At 39.4% G+C, this 12,797-nt stretch overlaps 1 protein-coding gene across 4 annotated transcripts in view; it reads left to right on the plus strand.

The window, feature by feature from the left end:
* The window catches only part of wls (Wnt ligand secretion mediator), a 79,078-nt gene that overhangs the window by 23,445 nt on the left and 42,836 nt on the right, over positions 1-12,797 (plus strand). For all 4 annotated transcript variants that reach the window (XM_043699374.1, XM_043699373.1, XM_043699372.1 and 1 more), the window contains exons 2-3: positions 1,495-1,770; positions 12,074-12,198. In XM_043699374.1, the coding sequence (XP_043555309.1) occupies positions 1,578-1,770; positions 12,074-12,198 (318 nt within the window). In that variant the 5' untranslated portion in view covers positions 1,495-1,577. The remainder of the gene's footprint in view (positions 1-1,494; positions 1,771-12,073; positions 12,199-12,797) is intronic.

The raw sequence follows: 12,797 nt of genomic DNA on the forward strand, positions 1-12,797 counted from the left end.
TTGTAGTTACAGAGAAAGATCTTGATGTAGGGGCAGGGGAGGGAGGTGCTGTGGTGGGAAAAGATACTACCTCAAAGCTTCACTATTGATTGCTATGCCTTCACTGCAATGGCCCTAAATCTGGAATTCCTTTCTGAAGTTTTTCTATTTGTTTTTAATAAAAGTATAGCAAACCAAATTGTTTGCTCTCATACCTTCTCATTAAGTATCATTTTGTTGAAACTACATGACATGCATTGGTAATTTATTTGTTGCTAGAAGACCAGTAAGCATTTTAGAATGGCAACCCTCCATCATCCTAACCCTGCTCCAGCTTTTTTAAATTGTTCAACATCTCTAGAACCACTTGCAGTGGTGATTTCCATATTCCAATAAAGTTGTCACACCAAAGGGAGACTCTGTCATTAGAGAGACAACTGGTGGTGGATTAACCTGAGAGTAGCCATACTTCGGGCAAGGGGTAAGGTTAAGGAGGTGAGTTCTTCATCTCAGCCAGTATCAGAGTTGAACCCACACTGCAATCCAGCCGTTTAACAAACCAACCTGTGTGGGGAACAGAGTGGAGCAGCGGGAGCAACATTTTCTCAAATAGCCCTATCCATTCTCCTTATGGATAATCCCATCTGTATGGCTTCTTGTTACTGTTTCACCCTTTAGTGCAAACCTTATGGTTTCAGATAATTTCAGTATTTTTCCATTTGGCTCATAACTAAGTCATTCTGGCAAATGAAAACCATAAGCAATTATATACGTATTACTAAGTATGCTAGAAAGGGGAGAATGCAGTAGGATGGCAGTCCACACAATGCTTATTTGGGAGAGTATGTGGGAGAGTTGCCACATACACTGGCTGCGCTTCTGTAATTTCTCTACGTCTCTACATGTCAAGTAAGGACAGAATGTGATGGGACTGCTGAAAAGCTAATTGCCTTGAAGCTTCATTGTTTCTGTAATTTTCATTCATGGACTGTGTTCTCAATTTAAAGCATCAATAATCAACCATATTCAGAAATTGTGGTTTAGTGTTTGGGTTTAAAATTTACAGTTTCTAAGCAGTTAAATGTAGATTGGGAGGTTTGGTTTCTGGTCAATTGGCCGCTGCATTTCTAATGCTACGATTCATCTGAACAATCTTTCTGATTTTGATGATAGAGAGAAATGGGAGCTAAGCTGAGGAAACAGCACTTCTTTGAGAGCCAATGAAGTTTTTATCACTCCCAGTGTAGTGGGAGTTGACTGAAAATTGAATGGTAGTTGCAAATCTAATTGATATCTAGTCTTCATACAGTACTTAGAGGAGCCATTTAAGTGAACTGTGGCAGAGGTTATTAGAGTCTGCAACTAGCTGAATCCAGAAACCAGCTGTGGCAGAGATTATTAGAGTCTGCAACTAGCTGAATCCAGAAACCAGCTGTTGAGAACATTTGACAAAGAAGGAAGCTAATCCCTATAAAACTGCAACATTTCTAACATGTTTCTGTTTTTGTTTTTCAGCTCCAAGTCCAACTTCAGGAGTTTCATACCTTGCAACAAAATGTGTGGATGTAAAGAAGCATCATCAAAAATCAAAGTGGTTCATGCCGTGGGGTCCCAACCAGTGTGAAAAGAAAATCCAGAAGTTTTCTGAAGCTATGCAGCAACAGATTGGAGCCAATGATATCGTGTTTGCAATCCATGTTCCACACCAAAGTCTTGAGATGAGTTCCTGGTTTCAGTTTCTGCTGGTTGTTCTGCAGTTTGAGATCGAATTTCAAATCGGCAATGAGATTAGTAAGTGTTGGAATGAGGATAGAGAGACATTTGCATTATGAAAATTGGTTCATTTTATTATTGAGTGGGAAAGGGATAGATATAACAAGAATTTTTATTTGTATAGCGCATTAGTGCTTTGCAAGTTCTGAAGTGCTTCACAGAGCACAATGAATATATGTATGATTTTCTCTTGGGGAGGAACTAAACAAGCTGCAATGGAGCAAATGATATAGTTGCTTAAGTGGGGTATTGAAGAAGAGAAGGATGGAAAGACTAAGGGAAGCAATTCCACATCGTGGAGTTTCAAAAGCTGAAAGCATAGCCATGAAAGGTGTAACCAATTTATAATCAAATGCTAATGAGATCAGAATTAGAGGAGAGCAAAGAACTCTGAGGATTTTGGAACTAGAGGAGATTACAGAAATGGGAAGAGGGGACGCCATGTAAAATTTTGAATTAGAGGATAAGAAATTGTAATAATGGAGCATTTCTTCATGTAGCGGAAGCCACTGTACGTCAGCAAGTATGGGGTTGATGGGTAAACAGCATTTCATGTGAGTTAGGACACAGGTTGGCTGGCCAGGTTGGTATTAGCATACAAAAGTCTGTAGGTAACAAAGGTATGTTTGAGGGTTTAGCAGCTGAAAAAGCTGGAGTAGTAATGGGGAGTGGTGTGTTCTGGAGATGGGAATTAGCTATCAGTCAGTGATATTGCTAATATGTGGTTGCACGCTCTTCTTGGGATCCAGAATAGTGCAGAACAAGTTTGTTTTCCACAAAGGGGAGAATTTTGTTTCATGTGGACTTCTGTGGTTTGATTCAGAGTTATACCCTGTGAGATTGTTAAGTCAAAAGCACTGGAGATTTGCTGTATGGGTTCTGAAAGTACAGGAAAATACATATTTTACAAATAAAATACTTTGGAGTTGAATATGTAAACTACACAATGTCAGGATTATTCAGTTAGTTCAGCAACATCCGTGGACAGAAAACTAGTCAATGTTTCAGGTCAGTGACCTTTCATCATTGAAGCTGAATTTGACCAGTGACATTTATACAACAATCAGCTTCAATATCCTGGTTTGCAGGAGAAGGAGTACAGCAAGAACAGATTGGGTTCTGGCTCCTGATCACTTTCCAGTGATTTGTTTGCATTGGACCCTGATCTTAAACAGCTTGTCATACTTGTTTTCAAGGCTCAACATTTGGTCTCTTGGTTGCGATATTACAAAACTATTAAAAACCTTTACTGTTATAAGTCGATGCCATGAGATGGGGAGATAAATGGGGGGAGGGGGGGAATTAAACCTGCTTGCACAGTAATTGTAACACTTCGTAACTGATCAGTAGAGTCAGCTCAGGCTAAATTTCAAATCTAGGATTTTCTTAGTTTTCATTGCCCTCCAATGTAGGGATAGGAAATTGAGAAGAAGTCTTTTATTTATTTGGGTACGGATTAAAATTCTTGACACTGGTCTGAATGTGCGTGCACATTATTTTCCACTAGCTAAGGATAACCCAGAATAACCCGAAAAATATTATTACTTTTTGTTTCGATTTTCTTTTTATCCAATGTCTGTATTTTTATCTACTGATCTATTAGGACAGTACTCTTATCTTTAATCCGGTTTCCCTTTCTGGATGTTTTTACTTTTATTTGACTTTGCAGCATCCAAGCATTAGGTTCTGGAGCACTGTTCTGTGGGAGTCCAAGTGTCCAATTTGTCAGAGTATAATCTTCACCTGGCATAACAAAAGTGTTCCAATCAGGAATGAATCTCACAAATGGTTGAAAGTAGATCCCAATCTATGTTTGTGCATGTGTGTTCCCTGCAACAGTCTAGAATGAAATGGAGCCATATAGAGTAGGATGATCCCAGTGTGTGCTTTTAGAATCGTAGAGATGTACAGCATGGAAACAGACCCTTCGGTCCAATCTGTCTATGCTGACCAGATATCCCAACCCAATCTAGTCCCACCAGACAGCACCCAGCACATATCCCCCCAAACCCTTCCTATTCGTCTACCCATCCAAATGCCTTTTAAATGTTGCAATTGTACCAGCCTCCACCACTTCCTCTGGCAGCTCATTTCATACACGTACTACCCTCTACGTGAAAAGGTTGCCCCTTAGGTCTCTTTTATATCTTTCCCGTCCCACCCTGAACCTATGCCCTCCAGTTCTGGACTCTCTGACCCCAGGGAAAAAACTTTGTCTATTTATCCTATCCATGCCCATCATGATTTTGTAAACCTCTATAAGGACACCCCTCAACCTCCGAGGCTCCAGGGAAAACAGCCCCAGCATGTTCAGCCTCTCCCTATATCTCAAATCCTCCAACCCTGGCAACATCATTGTAAATCTTTTCTCAACTCTTTCAAGTTTCACAACATCTTTCCGATAGGAAGGAGACCAGAATTACACATAATATTCCAACGGTGGCCTAACCAATGTCCTGTACAGCCGCAACATGACCTCCCAACTCCTGAAGTCAATACTCTGACCAATAAAAGAAAGCATACCAAAAGCCTTCTTCACTATCCTATCTACCTGCGACTCCACTTTCAAGGAGCTATGAACCTGCACTCCAAAGTCTCTTTGTTCAGAAACACTCCTTAAGACCTTACCATTAAGTGTATAAGTTCTGCTAAGATTTGCTTTCCCAAAAAGCAGCACCTCGCATTTATCTGAATTAAAATCCATCTGCCACTTCTCAGCCCATTGGCCCATCTGGTCCAGATCCTGTTGTAATCTGAGATAACCTTCTTCGCTGTCCACTACACCTCCTTTGGGCAGCATGGTGGCACAGTGATTAGCACTGCTGCCTCACAGCATCGGAGACCCGGGTTGAATTCCCGCCTTAGGGAACTGTCTGTGTGGAGTTTGCACATTCTCCCTGTGTTTGCGTGGGTTTGCTCCCAGTTTCCTCCCACAGTCCAAAAGTTAGGTGAATTGGCCATGCTAAATTGCCCGTAGTGTTAGATGTAGGAGAATGGGTCTGGGTGGGATGCTCTTCGGGATCGGTGTGGGCTTGTTGGGTCGAAGGGCCTGTTACCACACTGTAAGTAATCTAATCTAAACCTACAATTTTGGTGTCATCTGGTCAAGATCCTGTTGTAATCTGAGGTAACCCTCTTCGCTGTCCACAACACCTCTAAGTTTGGTGTCATCTGCAAACTTACTAACTGTACCTCTTATGCTCGCATCCAAATCATTTATGTGAATGACATAAAGTAGAGGACCCAGCACCGATCCTTGTGGCACTCCACTGGTCACAGGCCTCCAGTCTGAAAAACAACCCTCCACCACCACCCTCTGTCTTCTACCTTTGAGCCAATTCTGTATCCAAATGACCAATTCTCCCTGTATTCCGTGAGGTCTAACCTTGCAAATCAGTCTCCCGTGGAAAACCTTGTTGAACGCTTTACTGAAGTCCATATAGATCACATCTACTGCTCTGCCCTCATCAATCCTCTATGTTACTTCTTCAAAAAACTCAATCAAGTTTGTGAGGCATGATTTCCCACGCACAAGGCCATGTTGACTATCCCTAATCAGTCCTTGCCTTTCCAAGTACATGTACATCCTGTCCCTTAGGATTCTCTCCAACAACTTGCCCACACCGAGGTCAGGCTCACTAGTCTATAGTTCCCTGGCTTGTCTTTACCGCCCTTCTTAAACAGTGGCACCACGTTTGCCAACCTCCAGTCTTCCAGCACCTCACCTGTGACTAGTGATGATACAAATACCTCTGCAAAAGGCCCAGCAATCACTTCCCTAGCTTCCCACAAAGTTCTAGCGTAAACTGATCAGGTCCTGGGGATTATTCCACCTTTTTGCATTTCAAGACATCCAGCACTTCCTCCTCTGTAATCTGGACATTTTGCAAGGTGTCACCATCTATTTCCCGACATTCTGTACCTTCCATATCCTTTTCCAAGTAAATACTGATGCAAAATACTCGTTTAGTATCGCCCCCATTTTCTGTGGCTCCTCACAAAGGCCGCCTTGCTGATCTTTGAGGGGCCTTATTCACTCCCTAGTTACCCTTTTGTCCTTAATGAATTTGTAAAAACCCTTTGGATTCTCCTTAATTCTATTTGCCAAAGCTATCTCATGTCCCCTTTTTGCCCTCCTGATTTCCCTCTTAAGTATACTCCAACTTTCTTTATACTCTTCTAAGGATTCACTCGATCTATCCTGTCTATACCTGACATATGCTTCCATGTTTTTCTTAGCCAAACCCTCAATTTCTTTAATCATCCAGCATTCCCTATACCTACCAGCCTTTCCTTTTATCCTAACAGAAATATACTTTCTTTGGATTCTCGTTATCTCATTCCTGAAGGCTTCCCATTTTCCAGCCGTCCCTTTCCCTGCGAACATCTGCCCCCAGTCAGCTTTCGAAAGTTCTTGCCTAATACCATCAAAATTGGCCTTTCTCCAATTTAGAACTTCAACTTTTAGATCTGGACTATCCTTTTCCATCATGATTTTAAATCGAATAGAATTATGGTCGTCTGCTCCAAAGTGCTCCCCCAATGACACCTCAGTCACCTGTCCTGCCTTATTTCCCAAGAGTATGTCAAGTTTTTGCACCTTCTCTAGTCGGTACATCCACATACTGAATCAGAAAATTGACTTGTAATCACATAACAAATTCCTCTCCATCTAAACCGTTAACACTATGGCAGTCCCAGTCGATGTTTGGAAAGTTAAAATCCCCTACCATAACTACCCTATTATTCTTACAGATAGTTGAGATTTTGGAAGAACTGATATTGAAAAACGCACTCCTATTTCCATCACAGTGTTTCCTGCTACAGTGCTGGGCATTTTTGACATCACCCAAGGAAAGTATCCACGCTGCAGTATATAGCTAGCCAGCACCAATTGGAAAGGCTTTACCTAAATAATGGTCATTTAAATAAGTTGTAAGAGAGCTTTTTATGGCTAATCATAAGGGTGGGAGGAAGATCGAGCCTTATATTTGACTAAGTTGTACTGAAAGACTTTGCAAAATACTTGAACAGGCCGTCGGATCGAGAGCTTAGTTTGCATGCGTCTTGATAGATCAGGAAGATAATTGATAAGAGTTAGCAAAAACTGCCAATAGCAATCATATCCCCTGTGGCTGAAATGAAGCTTATTCACACAATCGGGATGAAATAAATACTCTACTTCAACAACATTTGGCAGCTCTCCAGCAATAACACAGCTGTTGAAGTGGATTAGTTGTCAGGGGTGACAGACATGGTGGAGTGACAGAATGTTAGATTGGCGAGTACTCCAGGCCTTGAAGAGAACTCACACTAATCTGGCGCTTGACCACAAAAAGTTTTCTGTTCTGCTCTTGGACAAAGAAAAGCTTCACAAAAAAGATTTTATGTTCCAACATTTGGAGTGTTTCTAAACTATTATTGAATTTTTGTTGTGCCTTAGACAGTCTATGCGCCTACATTTTAATGGAGAAGGGAGGAGACGTTTATGCGAAATGAACTTGTCACTGGGCTGAAAAATCCACAAAACACTTCTTTCTTTCCCAAGTTGCATTATATTCTGGGATCAAGAAAATAGTCACTAGTTTCTGTGACTCATTGCTCATGACTGCACATTCCAGAACGTGTAGTTCAAGTGTAAACACAAACTCAGAGTGCTCATTATATATTTTTGCATAAATCGCTATTCATTTATTTGCTCCCTTTTGTTGCTGTAACCTAATTCAGCTAAATCAGCATGAGCTGAGAATTTAATCTGGATCGGTGTGGGGATCACCAAAACTAGGCAGTGCATTTGCTCTTTAAACCATTTGAGAATCTTAACTAATCCCTCCCAAACCACTGCTGCAATAACCATTGTTACCACTTTGCTGAATTTCCAGCTGCTGGTTGGCATATTGACAAAAGTTACATATCTTACACTTGAAAATATTTTAAAGTAGTGTGTGTGTGTGTGTCTGCTGTAGAAAATGCAGATATTTAAAGTGTGTCTGTATAGTGCCCACCACTGTCTAATATTTGTTGCTGTTCAATGGCTCTCAACTGGCTATTAGGAAAGGAAACCTGTGCTTGTACAATCAATCACTTCAGGATAGGCATGAAAATTTTTAAAAATTTTCAAACAAGTGATAAATTTGTATTACTGATAACAGTCTATATATGGATAACAAAGATTGTTCAATCTAAAAGCAGAAAATGACCAGTGTGTTTCACTAGTCGATCTCTGTAATATGATCTGTATCATTATAGTATGTTGACGATATTAACTGACCTTGTATCACTGACTTTCCTGTGGTATTTCTTCTCACTTATTCTTGTGTCTCATTACTCAACATTCATCCTGATTAGAATGTCAGCAAGAATTCTCGGGCCAATTTACGAGTTGCAGACCTTTTCTTTTAAAAGAAAAGCCTTTTTTCTTTTCAAATGATAAGCACCAGCACAGATATGCTGGATTGAATGGAGGCTACCTATGCTATAAGCTTCTGCAAGCAGAATAATATTCTGTGTTGCAAATTTTCTTTTTGTTTTGTCCATACCAGGTCTCTGAAATAACTTTCCTTTCCATAGCACTACAATTTTTTCCTCTTTCAAGTTTGATTTTGAGTTTGATTTTGAGATAAACATTTTTTTTAAAAAAAGCTGCTGACCAGATTAATGTGGTGTAACAGGTGAATGCAACATCTCAGGAACTCCCTCCAATTGACCATGTTCCATATGAGAGCTGATTGACTATTTGACTCGATGTCTTCGCACAATCTGTAGGAAGAGATAGAACATAGTAAAGTACAGCACAGAACAGACCCTTAGTCCCACAATGTTGTGCTGAGACTTAATCCTAATATAAAATATAATAACTTAACCTACACACCCCTCAACTCACTGCTATCCATGTGCATGTTCAGCAGTCACTTAAATGTCCCCAATGACTTTGCTTCCACCACCTCATCTGGCAATACATTCCATGCATTCACAACTCTCTACGTAAAGAACTCTGATGTCTCCTTTATACCTTCCTCCTAATATCTTCAAACTATGACTTCTCATACCAGTCAACCCTGCCCTGGGAAAAAGTCTCTGGCTATTGACTCTATTTTGTACACCTCAATCAGGTCTCCTCTCTTCCTCCTTCTCTCCAGAGAGAAAAGTCTGAGCTTATTCAACCTTTCTTCATATGGCAAGCCCTCCGGTCCAGGCAGCATCCTGGTAAACCTTCTTTGCACCCTCTCCAAAGTCTCTCTATTTTTCCTATAGTAAGGCGGCCAGAACTGGACACAATATTCCAAGTGTGGTCTCACTAGGGACTTGTAGAGCTGCAGCAAGACCTCGCGGCTATTAAACTCAATACCCCTGTTAATGAAAGATGTTGGATAGTAGTGAAGAGCTGGAACTGAAAAAATAAATAGTTCCAGAGTTTGTGTTCCTAGGAAATGGGCCTGTTGCTTAATTGGGGCCGTGAAATATTCCAACTAGGGCATTTTATGGGCAACACTTTGGGTTTGTACATCCGTATTTGACAATGATTTCCTTTTAACTCTTTGCTAGTTCAATTTGAAAGAATTATGTAGGAAGGAAAGAAGGAAGTAAAGCACTAAAATATTTATTACTCCATTCTGGAAAGTGACCTTATGTAAAAAATATATTTTTCCTTTTGTTTTTGAAGTTAGTGAAACCAGGGGCATGATACAGTGATGACGGATGCCTGTAATACCAATAACTCTTTGATGCCTAGACTTTGAAATGGAAATAGCTGTTGCATTGATGCCAAAAATGGCTCCTTCTTAAAATTGTTTAAATTACCTAGTCATCAAAAATTAAAGTGTGAAAGTCTGAGTATTTTTTAAATGCTGCTTTGGCATTCATATTCCATTCAGGGCAAGTCAAGATAGTGACAGTTCCTATTCTTGCTGAATTTAAATTGTTTAAATGACAGGGCAGATTTAGGTGTCATGGAGCTACTGCACATATGTGGTGTGTCTGCACATTACAAAAAGGCTTCCTTATACTTTTATTCCTGTTGGGATCTTCCCTCTATCACAGGGAGAATCACACAGATTAGCTTATAGCAGGAATAATACTTAAGAATGCTGGTATATATTAATATTAGTTCCTAACTAAGTATAGTATTTGGTATTAAATATACAAATAATCAGAGCAAAAGACAGACAAGACTTTGGCAATGGCTGCCATTTAACTTAGCTGTTGCAGCACTTTTTTTTTAAGGTGTCCAGAACCTATTATAAAATTAATTGAAATGTCAATATTGATTATGCCGATATTGATTAAATACGTAAGGAAAGTGTATGTAGCAATTAGCCCTAATCAAAAATAGATCCAACAGACTTTGTACGATAAACATGCCTGAAACATCGATCTCTTCTTACTTTTGATTGAGCTCTACATTTCTGCATTGATTTCAGAATTCACTCATTAGCAACCCTGCCTTTCTAAAAATCCAGTGTTTGGTGCTTTGTCCATGTGTAGTATATACACTTGCACTCCACTGAACACCTTTGGGTAAAGACCTGGGTTCCTTTTTTTATTCTGTTTTCTTCTGGTAATTTGCTTTATCCTAGACGGTTGAGCAGATGAAAATAGCAGTTGGATTTTCATTCCAAGTGATCCTGCTGGAAAATGCTGTGTATGCCTGAATACAGTATTTGGTTAAGAATCAAACCAGACTTTGCAGTGATACTCCACTAATGTCATTTAGCAAAGGTATCCAAGTAAACCTGAATGTTCTCATGAGAATTGTGGGATTATGCTTTAATAGAAGCTACCACATGTTAAACTAGGACTACCAAAGCATGTCATAAGACCAAAATCGAGAAACAAATAACAAAACAGATTATAATGCAATTATAGTGGTGTTTATTCTCTCCAAGCCCTTGTTGCAAAATATGATTTGTTTAGTGCTTATTTTCCAATAAATCTGTATTCCGAGATATGTCAATTTTTGAATTGGTCCCTTCATGCATCAATGATACCTACATATGAGCAGGTACTGATCAAAAATATTACCCCTAGTCCCAGCAACTGCAAGTGATGCTTGGGCACTTCTTTCAAAGCAGTAATATAATCTTGATATTTAGAATAATTGTTTCAAATGCTATTTAAAATGGTCCCTTTGTCATAAATTAGTTTTTTATTTTAATTACTAAGCTGAACCTTCAAAGCATTTGACTTGTAATAGCAGATTGAAGTCTCCAATTAGAATGTCCTGGACAAATTTTTGAGTGTTTTGAATTCTGACAAATCCAACTCACAAATTAACAATCAGATCTACATCTCACTCTGAAAAAAATTCAACTCCCTTCCACTTCTGGCTGGAAGATCCCTGGAGATGTTTAGTGAGTGCAAAGTATCAAAGAAATCTTATCGTTGACTTCTGTGACGAACTGAAAAACAAACTAGTAGTTTCTGCCTTTTAGGAGCAATGCCTTAGAGGTGAAGGAGATCTGGCAAAGCTATCAAATGTGAGTCTTGCAACATCTTGACATTTGCCTATTTATTGTACACTGGCTTCTCCACTGTTCAATAACATCATGACCAATCTTCTATCACCACTCCACTTTCCTAGCTAATGCCCAAAGATTTTATCTGTCACCCTTGCTCATTTGCAGCACTTTTAGGAAATTGAAAAAAGTTTACAGTCCTTTGTGTGAAAGATCCTGTTTCTTTCAGTTGTAAATGACCAACCCCTAATCCAACGACTCTGCCCCAAAGTTCTAGACTAAATAACCAGACGAACTGGTGTCGCAGCATCTCCAATTGTCCAGTCCTCTAAGAATCTTTCAGTAATGTAATTCCTTCTGCTAAACTCAAAAATAAAAACTTATTCAATATCTCTTGTATCCTTTGGGCTGTTGCTGGCAGTGGTGCTATTGGAGAAAAGGAGGTTGGAATGATGCATTGATGATAAAGTTTTTTTTTACATGTGTGTATTTTTACATCAGTTATCACAGCAAATGTAAGATAGATAGTTGCACCACTACACAAAAAACTGAAGACCCTTCTCTCCAGTTTGGTTAAATCTTAAACATAACTAGATGCTCCTTCTCTTGGACCATTCTAGAGATATGCAAGCAAACTTCAGCCAACACTGGTGCCTTGAGACAAAAATCCTAATTACAGGTTCTGTGTAGACAATCACTGGTGGAATTATACATACTGCTATTTAGTTGGCAAGTGCATTCAAGAAAATACATTTGCCCCTGCATTTTGTTGTTGCTATGTCATAGTTGCTTCATTGTATGTAGAGAAGGATTTATTTCCAAAATTAACTAATAAGTATTAAAATTGAAATTTTTTTTGTCTTCAGGCGAGGGAGCTGTGGTGACACTGGATGTTTCGCTTGGCTATCGTGATGACCGCTTTAGTGAATGGACAGAGATGGCCCATTCATTTGAGAGCCGGAAACTGAATTGTAACTTCTCATCTCCAAAGGTAAGTAATAGTTCATTTCTCCAGTGTGTTACTAATACTGTATGTATAGAAGATCTATCGTTTAAAGTTCTCCATTATTTGATCTGTGTCATTATTGCTAATCAATTTACAAACGAAATTATGTATAGAATCCCATTTATGAACCAGTTATGCAATACCCCACTGAAATTAATGGCTATGAGATTAATGGATTCCAGGTCTTGATCTGACCTGAGTGAGTTGTTCTTAGTTAGAATGACAGTTAGGCAGTACAATTAACAGTCACACAGACAGTTAAATATAGGCAAAACTCAGCCAAAGTTTCTATTCATGCTTTTATCCAGTTACCACCCTGCAAAATTAACTGATCTGAATGTTATGTTGAGGCCAGGGCTCTGAAATCTCAGATAGCTCAATGGTCCACTGATGTGCCTTCTGAGTCCTTAGACTTGAATGGGTGCAACTTCACAAGCACTACGCATATATCCTCCAGTTTGTTGCAAGCGCCTCCTCTTCATGTTTGATCCTCATGACACATGAAAATGTTACTTTCCCATGGCAAGTATCACAGTTAAGGCTAATACAAAAATATCATCATAAACATTAAAAGATAAGTGAGT

Source organism: Chiloscyllium plagiosum, chromosome 11 (genome assembly GCF_004010195.1).
Source record: "Chiloscyllium plagiosum isolate BGI_BamShark_2017 chromosome 11, ASM401019v2, whole genome shotgun sequence".
NCBI lineage: Eukaryota > Metazoa > Chordata > Chondrichthyes > Orectolobiformes > Hemiscylliidae > Chiloscyllium > Chiloscyllium plagiosum.